This window comes from Panthera pardus, unplaced genomic scaffold (assembly GCF_024362965.1).
Source record: "Panthera pardus isolate Hobbes unplaced genomic scaffold, ASM2436296v1 HiC_scaffold_11, whole genome shotgun sequence".
Taxonomy (NCBI): Eukaryota; Metazoa; Chordata; class Mammalia; order Carnivora; family Felidae; genus Panthera; species Panthera pardus.
The window spans coordinates 82,455,563-82,472,496 of NW_026526666.1; the positions used below are offsets into that span (position 1 = coordinate 82,455,563).

The following is a 16,934-nucleotide window of genomic DNA, read 5'->3' on the forward strand; positions in this document are numbered from 1 at the left end:
ACCCGGCAGGTGTCTAACGGATGCCAGCAGTGACTCTGCCTGTCTCCCCAGAGAGGCTACTCTGCCCGGCACGAGGTCCGACAGTTCCACTTCACGGCATGGCCGGAGCACGGCGTCCCCTACCACGCCACAGGGCTGCTAGCCTTCATCCGGCGCGTGAAGGCCTCTACCCCACCTGACGCTGGGCCCGTCGTCATCCACTGCAGGTGAGGCACTGGGATCCCCAGAAGAGGACTGGGCGTGGTGGTGTTCAAGGTCCCAGAGGGAGACTAGGCTTAGGTTCATCCTGCTTAGAGACGGAGGAGAGACTGACCCCCAAGGGCCCCTTGAGCTTTGGCTCTGAGGTCGGCACCCTCATATGCTTCCCAGGACCTGCAGAGGCCCTGGGCCTAGAGGCTAAGGAGGCGCTGGAGACAGAGGGGGCTGGGCTTGGTGAGGCACCAGGCAGGCTGAGTTCTATCTGCTTCCGTTCAGCAAGTATGCATTGCACACTAGTTTTGGCCCAGGTGCCGGGGGGGGGGGGGGGGGCTTTGCTTTCTCTTCTCCAAGTCCCATGGGCTCTTCTCACTGCTTGGCTTTCACACCCTGTGCAACTCCTGGCCCTCACTCCTATCTGTCCCCGGTCCTGCCTTGCTTGGCTCCTGTGACCCCGGCGGCCCTTCCTCTGCTCTGCTTCCTCTCTGGCTCCACATCTTTCTCTTGCCTCTTCAGTGTCCTGTCTGGCTCCTGCCCCCACTCCCCTCCTGGGGAGCTTAGCCTCTAACCCTGTGGTTTTACCGATTCCCCGACCCAAAGGTCCTTGGCCTCTGTATCTGTCCTGGCTCCTCTGCTTGGATTCCACTTAGCTTCCCAAATACCACGTGGCAGACTCAGTCCTTCTCTGCCCTGCCACCCACAGACTATTTCCATTTGGTGTCTTTAGGCTTCTTTAAGATACCGTCTTTAAAATAAGACTTCACTGAGGTATAACATACTTAAAGCAAAGTGCACACGTAATAAGTGTATACCTTTATCAATTTTCCATAAATTGAACACACCTGTGAAATCACCAGCACTGTTCAGATCAAGAACTAGAACGCTAACAGCATCCAGAAGCCCCCTTGAGCCGCCTTCCCGTCTGTACCCACCTGCTCGCTCCTGGCGCAATCAGTATCCTGCCATCTCAAGCGTAAATTCATTTTGTGTTTTTGAATTTGCATAAATGGAATCCTACGGTGTGCACTCTTTGGTGTCTGAACCTTATGTACGTAAGATTCGTCCCTGTCGGATCACAGGCTACGGGGTGACTCACCCACAGTGTGTTTATCCATTCTGCTATTGATAGGAATTTGGGTGGTTTCCAGCTTTGAGCTATTATGAATAGAGCCACTAAGGACATTCTATTGCCTGTGTTTGGGCCGGCAGACGCGTGCATTTCTGGGGGGTACGTACGTGGGGTAGAATTGCTGCCATGTAAACGTTCCGCTTTTAAGTAGATACTGCCAAACCGCTTCCCAAAGTGGCGGGACTGATTTCAGCCCCCACTGCTGTGCGTTCCTGCCAATGCTCCGATGCCACCATTTCGAGCCTGACAGCTTGGTGTCATTTTTGTCCTCTCGCTCCGCCCCTCAACTCTGCTCAGCTCTTTCTGACCATGAGCATCCCAGAGATGGGTCTGACCCAGCCCAGCTCTCGAGGAGCTCCCAGTCGGGTCAGGGACACAGCCACAAAAACGACGACCGCGTAGCAGGAAGAGGGTTTGATAAGAGCCTGCCCGAATTACTCTCGGAGCTCAGAGGAATGATGTCTGGGGAAGGGTTGGGGAGGCTCCATTGAGTACGCAAGCGGCTATGAACGTGTGGGGCTTTGAAGGGTGTGTAGATCTGGGGATACCCAGGAGGCAAGAACATTCTTGGATGAAGCTCTGAACATCACCTTTGTCCTCTCCCCAGCTAAGTTTCTACCCTTCCCCCTCTCCCCTCCTGAGGCCCGTCCCCAGCTCTGTCTTGTGTCACCTTTCACCACGACTCCTGCTGCAGACTCCTCCCTGGCTCCTCCTTGCTGGTGCAGTGGGGTGTCTGTCTCTGTCCCCCAGTCCCTGTGTGGGGTAGGCATGGCCAGGCACCCCAGAACCCCTCTTCCCTTCTTGTTCCTGGGCTCCCTCCCCAGGCTCTGACGGGGCCCCTGGCTGCTCTCTCCCCAGCGCGGGCACCGGCCGCACAGGCTGCTACATCGTTCTGGATGTGATGCTGGACATGGCGGAGTGTGAGGGCGTTGTGGACATTTACAACTGTGTGAAGGCCCTCTGCTCCCGGCGCGTCAACATGATCCAGACAGAAGTAGGGGACGCAGCCCTCCTCCCCTCCCCTCTCCAGGACTTGGGTCCCTCGTGGCGGAACTCAGAGCTGGTGGAGTGTGTCAGAGGGGTGTCCTTGGGGCTGAGATGCCTGAACTTGGCCCGCCAGCCTCTTAGCGTCTTCCCAGAGTCCGCACCACTGTGTTCATTCGGGTGAGGTCAAACAGCGGTGGGCCAGGGTCAGGTTCTACAGTCAAGATCCACTCGTGTTTGCTCTGCCCTCACCTCCAGAGCTCCTCACAGGGTTATTATAGAGATGAATATGAGATGAGTGAACGTACCCATGAAAGTTGTTTCCAGCAGGGTTGGTCCAACCTGTAGTAACACGTGGTTGGGCTCCAGCACCCCTGCCTCAACCTTGGGCTCGCTTCCCCCTGCCATCACCCCCAAATCTCTAGGTTCTGGTCCCCTCCTGGTTCCTTATATTCTCTCCTCCTGTTCCAGGAGCAGTACATCTTCATTCATGATGCAATCCTGGAGGCCTGCCTGTGTGGGGAGACCACTATCCCTGTCAGCGAGTTCAAGGCCACCTACAAGGAGATGATCCGCATTGACCCCCAGAGTAATTCCTCCCAGCTGCGGGAAGAGTTCCAGGTGGGGCATGAGTGTGTGTATAGGAGTGTGGATGTGGCTTGTGACTGTGACTGTGTGTGTGTGTGTATTGGGAAGTCCTCAGTGCTATAGGCGTCATTGAGAGCCAAGAAAGAGGGACCGAATGGGGCTACTGGGAAGGACTTAGAGACTGGCCTTGAACACTCACATTACTTCTCCAAGTTTTGGTTTTCTTATCCCGGAAAGCTAGTCGATATTGCCCCTGCAGTGTTTATACTCTCAGGATTTGCAACTTTGGTTGCTGACAAAAATCCAACTGCATGACTTTTGTAATGGACAAGTCTGAAGATGATGCAGCTTCAGTTGTGGCTGGATCCAGGGGCTCAGATGATGATGCCAAAACTTAGCCTCTGCCCATTTTTAGTTCTGCTTGCTTTGTTTTCGGCTTCTCGGACCCACACCCTGGCCGCCCCCAGCAGTGCCAGGCTCGTGTCAGGAGACTGGAGAAAGGACTCCCAACAGCCCCAACAGAAGTCTTAGACCAGCCTCTCCGGTGCCTTCCCGGAGCCAGTCACTGGGGCCAGGAAGATGGAACACATTGATGGGCCCAGGAGGGGTTCTGGGGGTGGAGCCACTCTCAGCATGTCATGTGACTGAGATGGGGGAGGGCTGGTTCTCAGTGGGCAGGCAGAGACCCCACATGTCCGCTGAACTCCAGGTTCCCGCGAGGGTTCCGTGGGGTGGCACCTTCTGGATACCTGATGCCGTCCAGCCAGCGTAGGCTGGTGTCATAGGAAATGCTGCCTGTGATTCTTGGGGCCTGTTGGGCTCTGGGGATCATGAGAGACTGGGGCTCCCCTTTAGGGACCCCCAAAGACAAGAGAAAGAAGCCGAGACCCCATCGATCAGGCTACATGAGGCACGAGGTGGAGGAGATAACCTGGAGTCCCAGGCTTGTGGCAGCACAGGTGCCTCGGACTTGGGTTTTGTTCAGACGGGGCTGACCATCTCTGCCAGGCCCCCGGAGTCCGCTTTGCAGCAGATGTGGGGCTTCCGGGCTTGTCTTCTTGAAAGCGCCCGAGAAGCTCGTAACGGTCCTCACTGCGCCTCGCACGTCTGGAGCCTTGCATGTGCCTGGTGCCGTGCTTGGTCCTTGGCGTCCTCTCTTTATCTTTCCGATAGCCCCTCGCGGCAGGGCTATTATTATCCCACTTTACGGCTGAGAAAAGCAGTGCTGAGAAGTAGGACAGCTTGTCTAAGGTGATGCAGGGAGCAAGGAGGCAGACTCGAGTCTCCGGAGCGCTGTTCAGAGCCTGCGCGGTCCGGAGGCTGGGAGCTTGGGGTCCCTGCCCTCTCTCCCTTCTGTCCAGACCTCAGGTCTCCAGCCATAAAATGGGGTTAGTAGCCCAGCTCAGTGTCCTTCGGCGGGAGCTGTGAGGAGGCCCAGCAAACACTGGATGTCTATACTCACCCACGCCCACCCTGTTGCTCCTTCCACTCCTTTAGACGCTGAACTCGGTCACACCACCCCTGGACGTGGAAGAGTGCAGCATCGCCTTGCTGCCCCGGAACCGAGACAAGAACCGCAGCATGGATGTCCTGCCGCCCGACCGCTGCCTGCCCTTCCTCATCTCCACCGACGGGGACCCTAACAACTACATCAACGCGGCCCTGACTGACGTGAGGGCTTGGGGGGGTGGGGTGGGCTCTGGGATTCCCGCACTGGGAAGTATCTGGGAAGGTTTGGGAGCCAAGGGGGAAGGGCCGAGGGCTCTGGTCGGGATGAGGTCAGGACAGGGAGTGGCGTCAGTGCCTGTGACTGGTCTGGGGCCCTGAGCTGGGGTCTCAGACCCTTCACCCATGGAGTCGGAAGGGACGTAGAGATTTATTTATTCAGAAATATTTATTGAACTCCTACCACGTGCTGGGCAAAGACCATACCCCTAAATCTCTGCTTTCCTGAAACTTGTATTTGGGTGATGGGTTGGGACAGCCAGTAAGCGAATATACACTGGTAATTCCTACAAAAAGCAACCAGGCAGAAGAAATATGTAGTGTGGGCTTTGGAGTGTGTGTATATGGCGATTTTTGATGAGGTGGTAAGGAGGGCCTCTTTGCGGAGGTGACCGTTAAGCAAAGAGCGCAAAGAAGGGAGGGAGAGAACCATTCCAACTATTTGGAAATTTGTTCTAGGCAACAGGAATAGCACATGCCTAGGCCCTGAGGCAGGGAGCAAGCTTGGCCAGCCTCTAACTACCATGCCCAAGTTCCCATTGCCACAAATGTGAGAACCTTTTGTGGTTAGTTCCAAGGGCCGTGGGCTTGGGCACCAGAGGCCTGGGGGCTCACCCTATGAACTCAGGCCTCAGTGTGCCGGCCAGCCTCTAAAATGGGCCACTGGAGGCAGCCTGGCCCCGAGGGGAGGGCTGTTCAGCCCAGGGTGGGCAGAGTGGGAGGACAGCCGGTGGGGGTGCTCAGGCCCTGTCAGGGGTGGCGAGCAGGCCCCGCTGAGTCCCGGTTTCCCTGCAGAGCTACACACGGAGCGCAGCCTTCATCGTGACCTTGCATCCGCTACAGAGCACCACGCCTGACTTCTGGCGGCTGGTCTACGATTACGGGTGCACCTCCATTGTTATGCTCAACCAGCTGCACCAGTCCAACACTGCCTGGGTGAGGCCTCTGCTGCCCAGGGCCTCGCTGTGCTCAAGGGCATGTCCCCAAAGCCCAGGGTCGGATCCCAGATGTACCACCTATTTGTTGAGTGACCTCAGATGGGTCTTGCTCCCTCCCAGAGCCTTGGTTTCCTCTTCTGTAGAGTGAGGCTTTCGGATGGGAGGGAAATAGTTGCTTTTTATTGAGTACCTGCTGTATGCCAGGGACTCTGCTTCGTACTTATGGGCTTCAGGTGAGAAGATCAAGACCTAGAGAGGTGAAGTGACTTCTCCAAGGTCGCAGAGCTGTGCCCCTACCCCAGGCTGCCTTCTTCCTGCTAGTTCACAGGAACTAACTGCCTGTGGTGGGGGCCTTTAAGGCAGAGTAAAATTCCAGCCTCCTTACTTTTTGACTGTTTGATCTAGGGTAAGTTCATTGGCTCTTTGAGCCCCAGTTTCTTTTCTGCCTGGCACACAGTAGGTGCTACGTACATGGCAGGGATAGAGATGATGCAGTTGCTGCTGAGGTTGGTCCAGACACCGGCCCGGTGGCCTCAGCCTGGGGGCTGCCCCAGTTTCCTTTTGGGGCTTCCAAGGCTGGCTGGCACTTCCAGGAAGTGCAGATGTTCAGCCTGCCAGCCACGCCTGGCCCTGTCCCCTCCATCCCTGGGCCTCTCTTCATCTCCCTGTCCTAGGTGGCCAGGAGGATTCCTGTAAAATGAGCATGACGGTCTCTTGAAGGCTGAGAAGCCTTGCCAACTGGGCTCTTTTTGAGTTGGGCACTTGGTATAAATGACCTAGGACTTCTGGGTGGTGGGTTCTTGCCCCGGGGCAGGGGTCTGGAGGGAATCTGGTGTGAGAAGAATCTGCCCTTGCTGAGGTGGAGGGGAAGGACCCGGAGGGAGGCTCACACAGACGTCACTGAGTGTTCACCATTTGCTCATGCATTTAGCCACCTTTTCCCACTGGCAGGCCCTGCAGCAGGCAGTAGGGAAATAGAAGAACACACAGCCCCCCCTCAGATCTCATGGTCCCGTGGGGAGCGGGGCACAAAAACCAACAGTGACAGCACAGAGGGAAGGGGCTGCCGTGGAGCTGGTCCTGGGACGTGGAGAAGCCTGGGGGGATCCTGTATCAGGGAAGGCTTCTGGAGGAGGTGATATCTGAGCTGAGACGTGTAGGAAGGGTAGAGTTAACTAGGTGAAGACAGGGCCGGTGAGTGATCCATGGAGAAGGGGGAGCACCATGTGTAAGGGCCTGTACGCAAGGAGTGGCCAGGACCCTGGGCAAGGAGAGGAAGCTAGGGTCCTCTCTTTGTGGGCGTGGTCAGAGAGGGAAGCAGGCGGAGCCGGGAGTCCTCTGGGAGGAGCTTGAGGACTGTTTCACAAATGGGGGAAATGGGGGCCCAGAGGAAGGAAGAGCCTTACCTGGGCTCTAGGCAGAGCTGAGCCTCGAAGCTGGGGCTCTGGACCTGCTGGCCCGGAGGACCTGTGTCTGTATGTGTGTAGGCGGGGGGGGGGGATACACCTCCTTCACCCCTCTGCTGTCTCCAGTCTAGCCTGGAGAGGAGGGGGCATTTAGGGCCCTGAGGCTATGGTGGGGCCCTAGGGAAGGAGTGGGGGTCCTGAGCTGTGTTGCAACCCCAGGGACACCCCAGCTCTGTGAGCTGATGCTGCGGAGTGAGGCAGCAAGAGAGACGGCTGGGGGCAGGGGTGATGGGGTGGGTGGGGGTGACCCGAGGCCTGGCCCTAGAAGGAGGCAGCCTCACATGGGGATGTGTATGTGCGAGCGTGTTAGGTATAGCTGTGTAGCTGCACAGCAGGGATTGTTAGTGCCCACCTAGGAAGGGTTTGTCTCTGTGCAGAAGGCATTGGGGGCCGGTGTGCACTGTGCTCCGATGGGTGAGTGGTGGGGACCGGGGGGGGGGGGCGGGGACTTTGCAGGGGAGTTGGGAGCGAGTGAGTGGGTCAGGGTGTCCGGGAGCCCCAGGGCAAGTGTGGAGGTCCGGGCTGGGTATGAGCGGCGGCGGCCGCCCTGGCCCCCTCTGCTCAGCCCTCCCTGTCCGTCCACGCTCTTAGCCTTGCCTGCAGTACTGGCCGGAGCCCGGCCGACAGCAGTATGGCCTCATGGAGGTGGAGTTCGTGTCGGGCTCAGTGGATGAAGACTTGGTGGCCCGTGTCTTCCGGGTGCAGAACATGTCTCGGGTGAGTGAGCCGGGAGCCCTGCGGCGAGGACCCGAGGGGTCGCCAGGGCAGCCTCGTCAGACCCTCGTGAGGTCACCACAGGGTCTCGTGACCCCTGTGCTCACACCCCCTGCTTGGCCGCCCGTGCCCCCAGCTGCAGGAAGGGCACCTGCTGGTGCGACACTTCCAGTTCCTGCGCTGGTCTGCCTACCGGGACACGCCTGACTCCAAGAAGGCCTTCCTGCACCTGCTGGCCGAGGTGGACAAGTGGCAGGCAGAGCGTGGGGACGGGCGCACGGTCGTGCACTGCCTGTGAGTGCGGGCCCTGCTGCGGGGTGGGAGGAGGGGTGGGGGCCTCACGGCTGGCACGAAACCCCCCCCTCCCCGGGCGGGGGAGCGGGGCGGGGGGGGGGGGGGAGACCAGACGGCTGTGGCCTGCACTCTGCGTGGCCGTGCGAGGATGGCCCTGTCTTCCCTGGAAGACTCCGCTCGGTTTCCAGGGTGTAGACTCTCCGTGTGATGCGTGACTTTGCCAGTTTAATTAGAGTCCTGTCAGAATTGTTCACTGCGTGAGACAGTAGCACCCTCGAAGCCAAAGAATTTCCAGTCTTTGTCCGCGCATGCACACGTGCAACTTTTTCATTCATTCCTTCACATGCCCCCATTCATAAATTCTCGTACGCGTGTCTGGGTACGCTCACTCCTTTGACCGCCACTCCCTCCTGCTTTTAGCTTTTTTACCCTTTTAGGGCCAGTCTAGGCATACTAGATAGGGATAGGGAGCCGAGTCAGGCAGGGCCAGTCCTCAGGGAGGTTCTAGTGGGAGAGACCCCTTGAGATGGTGGCTGAGGGCCTAGTTTATCCCCCATCTCCCAAGGGGAGCCCTACACCCCGAGGTCACAGGGGGCAGAGGAGGGAGAGCACAGGGGATAGGAAGTGTCTCTCTTAGCCTCAGAGTGTGGCTGTGTACGTGTGTGTGTGTGTGTGTGTGTGTGTGTGTGTGTGTGTGTGTGTGTGTTTTCACCTCGCGTCTGTGTTGCTGGGGGTGACTGGTGTTCTCGGTGTTCATTTTCCATCCTGCTCTCCGGGTTTTGCTTGTCGCTCTGCGGCCGTCCTCTGTCGCTGTCTTTGTCTCGGTGGATTTCTCCTGGAGCGTGTCTAGCCTCCTTTCCCTCAGAATCTGCTGTCTTCCTCCGGGAGGCTGTCTCCTTAACTGCCCACGGGATTTGGATGCCAGTTTTAGCCTCTGACTTCGCCCCTCTGAGCTCCCAGACCCCTACTTCCTGGGTTCCCTAAGCCCCGCCCCTTACCTTTGGGCTCCCTGGCTCCTCCCTCCTGGGCTCCACCCCTCACCTCGGGGTTCCCTGGGCCCTCCCTCCTGGGTTCCCTGGCTGCACTGGTCACCTCTGGGCTCCCAGGCCCTGACCCTCCTCCCTTTTGTTTCCCCGGTTCTGCCAGTTGCTTGGTTTTCCAGCCTCAGGCCTCCCTCTCTTAAGTCCCACCCCCAAACCTTTCGTGTGTCTCATTTAGGAACGGGGGTGGCCGCAGTGGCACCTTCTGCGCCTGCGCCACAGTCCTGGAGATGATCCGCTGCCACAACCTGGTGGACGTTTTCTTTGCTGCCAAAACGCTTAGGAACTACAAGCCCAATATGGTGGAAACCCTGGTGAGAGGCCGTGTCTCCCTGCCCAACCGCTTCCAACTTCCCGGTCCATGCCAAGCTAGGTCCCTCTGTACCCACTGCCCTCTGTGTGGTTCCCGCGATGGGGCTGTGGGTCCTGATCTGGTGGTGCCAAAACAGGGATCCACGTTTGCCCCCCTCTCCCCCGCCAGATGGACCAGGGCCCGTGCTCGCCCTCTTGTCTCCCACTCCCCCCTTCCCCAGTACCAAAGAGGGACCAGGCTCATGATTCCTTCTCTCCCTCTCCCCAGGATCAGTACCACTTTTGCTATGATGTGGCCCTGGAGTACCTGGAGGGGCTGGAGTCAAGATAGCGGGGCCCCTGGCCTGGGGCACCCACTGTGCACTCAGAGCCAGGCCCAGCACTGATGAGGAAGACCTGGACCCCTAACTCTGCGCCGCTACAGCTCCCCCGGGGGACGGCACTAGAGTGGGCGCCGGGCCATCTCGGTGCCCCTTCCACGGTGCCCGGGGCCTCTCACCATGTCCGATGGGCAGGCTGGGGGCCAAGGAGAGGCTTAGCGAGACTGCAGCCCGGCCTACCTCCATAGGTTCCTGCAGGTCTGCGCCGTGTATCTGGCACTGCCTGGTAGAGTGACAGGCGCTCGGAATTGCCAGCTCGGGAGGACCCAGGCTCAAGCCCCTCGACTCTGTCCCAGCCCTTGGCAGAGATGAGTAAGGCCCTGTGGGGCCTGTGCGCGGCCAAAGTTTCCACCCAGCGTGGCTTCCTCTGGATATGGATGGAGAGTTCACTGGGGCTTGGCATCTGGACTCCCATCTGGCCTGGCCCCTGAGGGTCCTGGGTAGACTGGGCACTTCAGACTGGTCCTCTCTGGAGGGGACAATAGCCCCCTCCTCCACCCTGCTGTCCCCCCTACAGCCCCGGGGCTGTTTTGCTCATGATCCCTCCCACTATTACTTCTTTGACGTGTGCTCTGAGCTTCCTCGAACGGAGATCTCTGCCCATCCTTACCCTGTTCTCTGTGGGGCCCCTTCCCTGCCTGACCCAATGTCTGCAGAATGAAGGCACCTCAGCCCTTCTTCCTGTAACTTTCGAGCCTCACTGGTGGGAACTCCTCAGCCTAGGCCGTGATAATCTGCAAGGTTGAACGGCAGCCCTTGGGGTTGAGGTCTCTGTGGCTCCTGGTGAGGCTTCCCACTGGGGATGGGTCACTGCTAGATCAGGGGTGCTTGCAGCGTCTACGGTTCAGAGGAAGAAGGTGTATTTTGGGATGAAGGAGCGATTCTTTCTTGTTAATTTCATTATTTTTTGATGGGTGGGTGGGAAAAATCTCTTTAAAATGGGGCAGGCCACACCCCCATTCCGTGCCTCAATTTCCCCATCTGTAAACTGTAGATATGACTACTGACCTACCTCGCAGGGGGCTGTGGGGAGGCATAAGCTGATGTTTGTAAAGCGCTTTGTAAATAAATGTGCTCTCTGAATGCCACAGAGGAGCCTTGTGTGTGTCTGGCCACCCTGAGTGGGGCCTGCTCGCCTGCCCCCAGCCTCCTAGTACAGTGGGAGGGCTCTGGGCTGGGAGGCAGAAGCTTGGGTCCGGTCAGGCCCTGATTTTTCCATTCATCAAATGGTGGGGGTGTGGACCAGAGCATCGCTCAGGGGTCTTCTACTTGTAGGGACAGGTTCCAGAGAACTCTTGACTAGTGCTTCAGGCCTCTGAAGCAGCTCCTTAGGCAGTGGGCTTTATCCCAAGACCCCTGAGGGCCACAGAGCTGCCTCTCACCTCTGGGGGCTGGATCTGGGGTTGAGCTCTTTTGAAGACATCATGGGAAGCTCAGGCTTTGGTATCAGGTGGATGGGCTTCACCAGCTGCAAGACCCTGGCTAAGTCAGCTGCCCTCCCTGGGCCTTGGTTCCCATCTGTAAAATGGGAATGATGCCGATAAGATCGGAAGTCATGATTAAGTGCCTTGGTTGGTGCCATGGGTGCTGAAAGGGCTCTGATTACAAACACACAAGAGGGGCAGACGCACCCTGCTTAATGGTGATCATCCCAGGCATTCCCAGCCTTGGGCTTCTGCTAGAGGGGGAGGGAAGTGGAGGAGGAGTGGGCTAGCTGGTAGGGAGCTCAGTCACTCCTGGCTCTGTCATAAACTTGTGTCAGCTTGGGCAAGACATTTCATGTTCCTGGACCTCAGTATCTTCATATGGAAACTGGTTCTATGATGTACTGATTCCGTTCTCACACTGGCTTACTCTCTCTGCCTCAGTTTCTCCATTGGCCAGAGAATACAACCTATACCAATGGCTCCAGGACCCAACATCTCTTCATCTGAACTAAGAATTTATTATGATCCCCCTTAGCTAGGGTACATGCCCCCCCCCCCCCCCCCCACTCCCCACACTCATTCGTAACTGACTGCAAAGCCTTACCTGATGAATGACAAATGTACTGACAAACGCATGTCAGATACTGGCCAAGCAATAGAATGTGACTTGCTTTGACCAATAGAATATGGCAGAAGTGATGGCAAGTGAGTTCTGGGTCTCAAGCCTCAAGGGGCGACTGCAGCTTTTGCTTTTGTCCTCTTGGAACTCTGCCATGTAAGGAAGCCTGCCTAGCCTACTGGAAGGTTTGAGGGCACATGGAAAGGAACCAACAGAACACATCCCATGAATGGCCAGTACCAACTACGAGACCTGCGGATGGGGCCATCTTGGGCCTTCCAGCCTGGCTGACCTCTCAGGTGAGTATTGCCACATGACTAACCTGAGCAGAAACTGTCCTACCAACCCCCAGAACTGGAAAAGATAACATAAATTGTCCTTTCTTTTAAGCCAGAGTGTGAGGATTGTTAATGCAGCAAAGGCTAACTGATACGTATGTGTTCTGGGCAGGGTAGATGGCAGCTTGAAGTGTTTCTGGATTCTTCCTGTTAACATCCATTGCCCCGCAAAGGGCTGGTCTTCTAGCTGGCGCTCTAGAAATGTTGGTGTGACAGAGGGAAGGAAGGAGTAAGTGCCTGTTTGACCAGTGGCTTTTCAGAGGAACAGGGAAGACAGGTTGTATATTAGGAGGAGCGCCGGCTTCATAATAAATAAACCAAGGTCCCTGACTGGTAAAAGCCGGCCAGCATTATCTCCTACTTAATCCGTACAACAGCTCGGGAACCCGTGCTGTGCTGACTCCAAAAGCCCGGGCCTCTGACGCTCTGCTCTGTGGCCGGTCTGGGTGGTGTGGAAAGCCGGGGGATCCCCTGATGCAACACCAAATGGCCAATGTGTGGCCTAGGCGCTGATTTTCCCATGCTTTGAAATGTGTCCGAGGTGGGGCCCTCTCGGACAAGGCAGCCTGTAGCACGAGAGGACGGAAGGTCCGGCCTGGCTCCGCCCCGGGGCCGCAGGCCTTGCAGGTATGGGGTAGGAGCCCCCGCCCACCCAGATCCCCGCAGAAAGGGTTTCTAGAAGTGCAGACGGGCCGGCTGTCTAGTACTGCCAGAAGCTGAGTTTGCTTTTATATGTCCTAATCAATCTGGCCGTGGGAGCAGGCCCAGGCAACGATTACTTCTCACGACCTCTCTGCCGGCCCCTGAGTGGGACATGTTATACATCCGGGCACCCAGAGGACGGAGCCGTGGCTTCGATGGATGCGAAAGCCGCTTGCGAGGCCCTAATTGAGAGCGGGGCCTGTCACTGGGCCTCTGCCCCCGCCCCTCCCCCGGCTGACCTCTGATGGAGAGGAGCTTAATAGACACCCCATGGCCCAGGGCCGCGCAGAAATGACGGGGCCGTTGCGTAGACAGAACCTACTTTGTCATGTGGTGGAGAGAGCGGGGACCGTGGTGTCAGGCCTCGGTCCGAGGGCCTTGTCCTCGCGGGGGCGCCGAGGCGTCCTGACCTTCCGCGAGCCTCAGTGTCACATCTGAGATGTGACAGGAGAAAAAGGCAAGGCGTGGTGGCGCCCCCAGGGCAGGGGAGGCTGGCTGGTGGGATGGGTTGCGGGGACCTATGGTTTCAACAGGTACGGGCCAAGCTGCGTCCTGTCAGTGGAGGACGAGGGCTGGGGACGTGGGGATCTGAACGAGGGAAGCCTTACTGGGCACTTACGGTGCCGGGGGCATATTGCCAAGAGCTCTGTGTGGACTGTCACGTGTCCGCTCTGTGAAGCCTGAGAGGTAGGCACTGTTATCCCCATTTTATAGATGGAGAGATCAAGGCTCAGGGAGCATAAGTGACTTGCCCAACGTCACAGAGCCCCCAGGTACCACACACACTGCAGCAGCCACAGTGACTGAAAGAAATACGCCAGGTCACATCACCTGCGGGCTCGGACCCTCCAGGGACCTCCTACTGCTCTGTAAGTAAAGGCTGAGCTCCTGGCCGTGACCTCCAAGGCCCTGCCCGACGTGGCCTCTGCCCTGTCTCTGCCTGTGTCCCTCCTGCCCGCTGTCACCTCATCAATCCAAGCTCTTTGTCTGGATGCCCTTCTCCAGCCTCTGCCTGGCTGGTCCTTCTTGGTGTGTAGGTCCAGCTCAGATGGTCCCTCCCTGAATGTTTGTCCCTTGTTGCCCTCTCACAGTGGGTGACTAACTGGCTTTCCGTTGATTGGTTTTGACTGCCTCCCCCACCAGACTGTGAGAGGGCCGGGGCCATGTGGATCTGGTCCCCTGTGTCCCCTGCCCTGAGCCCAGTGCCTGGCACATGCCAGGCACTCGAGGACTATTTGTTGAATGAATGAAAGATGCATACTCTTTAGTCTTCCAGATGGTCAAATGGTTCAATGCCACGAAGTCAGGCTCAGCCTTCACTATGCTGTGTGGCCTTGAACAAACACCTGCCCTCTCTGGGGCTGAGTCTTCTGTCCAGTGAGGAGGAGGGACTAGGTTCTCTCTAGGAGCCCATTCCAGGTAGGGCACCATCAGTCCAACATCAGTGACATTGGAGCTGACATGACTCAGTGGTGCCAGGCTACTGGCTTAAGCATCTACTTTCTGAGTCTGGTGAAACCCTGGGTGTGGTTTGGGCTTTGGTCTGATGGGTCTGGACGCCTGTGCTGGCAGGTCCCTGCATTATACTTCATGTAGACATTGTCCCTAATCTTCCCAGCAATTCTGAAAGGTAGATATCACCAAAACCGTTTGATATGAGCAAAGAGGCTCAGAGAGGCGAGACAAATTGCTTAAGGTCACACAGCTAGAAAAGAGCCAAGACAACATTAGAACCCATTTCACTGGACTCCAAAGCCTTTGCTCCTTAATCATCACCGAAATACTGGCAAATCTGAACCTGAGCCACATCAACTGCTGCAATTTATCTTGTCCGGGAATCAGTCTGCTTTCTCAACACCAAAGCCCGACTCAGCCACTGACAGCTGTAGACAGGCTTAGCTGAGGCCCACAGCCAAACAGCCTCCCAGACTTAGTGGCAGGCACCTAGTAGGTGCGCAGAAAACGCCGTTGAGTGAGTGTTCAAGTGTCCGTTGAATCTGCGGATGGTGGGGGTGGCCTGAGTCAGCAGGAGCCGCTGAGCTGAGAAAGCCTCTTGAAGAAAAATGAAATGCCTCTCCACTCACTTCCTACTTATTCCCAGAGGTGGGAAGAGGGAACCTGTCCAGGAATTTTATTTTCTGTTCATTCAAAAGCCGAACAATGTGGCTTTCTTGAGCTGTGTTTATTTATGTGACTGCATTCTCTTTCTGAAGACAGCTGAGGACAGAGTTCTCTTCCCAGGGCTCCAGTCCATGCCTGCTCCCCACCCCCACAAAAGGCGAGAAAGCCTCGCTCCTCTAGCTTCTTTCCCTAACAAACCCTTTGCTCCCCATGGTGATTATTGATTCATTGTCTCAGACCTCCAAATACACCCTTCTTTGCCCTGCTTTGTGATACTGGAGCTGGACCCTGTAAACAGGTCTCTCTTGCCAGCTGGAGCGATGTTAGGACTGTGTCAGTAGAGGGTGCTGGAGGGACACTGTAAGGTGACAACAGCAACAAGGCACCTCCCTTCCAAGTTCTGGGCCTCCTTCCTTTAAAGGAAAAAAAAAAAAAAGAGGCACCTGGGTGGCTTAGTCAATTGAGCAACAGACTCTTGATTTTGGCTCAGGTCATAATCCCAGGGTCGTGGGATCAAGCCCCGTGTTGGACTCAGTGCTAAGTGTGGGGCCTGCTTATGATTCTCTCTCTCTCTCTCTCTCTCTCTCTCTCTCTCTCTCTCTTTCTCCCTCTGCTCTGTCCCTCTCCCTTGCTCATGCTCTCTGTCTCTAAAATTAAAACAAAAACAAAACCAAAAACTCAGCGCAGGAGCCAAGACCTTAGTGGCCCTTGTGGACTAGCCCCAGATATACCCTTAGGCCCCACTCTCCATTTCTTCAGACCAGTGCTAGCCCACACTCTCTGGCAAGTTTCTTAGCCACTTAGAGGCTGAATGTTCTTGTGGTCACCACTCCCTCACTGAAAAGGTCTGAATCTCAGTTTGTTTTTTTTTTTTAGGTTTATTTATTTTTGAGAGAGAGAGACAGAGAGAGTGGGGGAGGGGCAGAGAGCGAGAGAGGGGACAGAGAATCCCAAGCAGGCTCTGCACTGTCAGCACAGAGCCTGATGTGAGGCTTGAACTCACAAACCGTGAGATCATGACGTGAGCCAAAGTCGGACATTTAACAGACTGAGCCACGCAGGCACCCCAGGTCTGAATTTCGGTTTTGGGGGAGACCTTCTTTTCAGTCTTCAGTTCATTTGTTATTCACTCTCCCTCAGCCTGGACATAGTAGCTCCTCCCCACCCCTCCCAGAACATCCTTTCTTCTGGATGCTTCTTTCTTGCTACTCTGGGGTCCCTTAGAATCCTCTTTTAACCCTTTACTAGTCAACAATTATTTATATTAAAATTTCCATGTTCAACGTATAGGTTATGAACTTTGTCTCTTGACTGGGTCATAATTGATATAGAATTGGAAGCAGGGGTAGTCCCAGGAGGCAGACCCTCAAATGTAGGATTTTGCTTGGTTTTGTTGTGCCCTGGGGCTTGAGCATGGTGCTGAGCTCCTTGTCACTTGGACATGGGATGCTAGTAATCCACAGCATAGTATCATCATAATTATATTATCCCCCGTGATGGATTTTGATTCAATGACAACTGAAGCAAGTGTCTTTGGAGCCCAGGTGACTACTGCACTTGACCACCACATCAGTAATTATGACTGCGAGGACTGTGGTGTGGGATGGATTCTTGAATGCACTGGAGCATTTACTAGAAAGAAAATGATAAGTTAATGTTATTTAATTCTAAGCTCAAATCATTGTTTGAGAACCACAGAGCTTCCATGGTATCCTTACCAGAATCTCTTATGTCATGTAGCCACAGATCTGATATTGCTGAAAATCAAACATAAATTTTAATTGTGTGGGTTGCAGAATTTAAACATCAGTTAAGTTTACAGCATCACCAGTTTTTTCAGATGAGAGTTTCGGCACAAATTAGGAAAGAATGGGATCTTGAAACTTGGAATAGAGATATCTGGTTGGACTCAGATGAAATAAAAAATCACTCTGAGCCTCCTTTTACCAACAGGAAGACTTT

At 55.9% G+C, this 16,934-nt stretch overlaps 1 protein-coding gene across 2 annotated transcripts in view; it reads left to right on the top strand.

Annotated features, from left to right (window-relative positions):
* The window catches only part of LOC109256765 (receptor-type tyrosine-protein phosphatase U-like), a 31,007-nt gene extending 20,154 nt beyond the window's left edge, over window positions 1-10,853 (top strand). For both annotated transcript variants that reach the window (XM_053898210.1, XM_053898216.1), the window contains 9 exons: window positions 52-206; window positions 2,183-2,318; window positions 2,780-2,929; window positions 4,394-4,567; window positions 5,417-5,557; window positions 7,617-7,742; window positions 7,876-8,033; window positions 9,252-9,387; window positions 9,654-10,853. In XM_053898210.1, the coding sequence (XP_053754185.1) occupies window positions 52-206; window positions 2,183-2,318; window positions 2,780-2,929; window positions 4,394-4,567; window positions 5,417-5,557; window positions 7,617-7,742; window positions 7,876-8,033; window positions 9,252-9,387; window positions 9,654-9,716 (1,239 nt within the window). In that variant the 3' untranslated portion in view covers window positions 9,717-10,853. The remainder of the gene's footprint in view (window positions 1-51; window positions 207-2,182; window positions 2,319-2,779; window positions 2,930-4,393; window positions 4,568-5,416; window positions 5,558-7,616; window positions 7,743-7,875; window positions 8,034-9,251; window positions 9,388-9,653) is intronic.
* The last annotated feature ends 6,081 nt before the right edge of the window (window positions 10,854-16,934 follow it).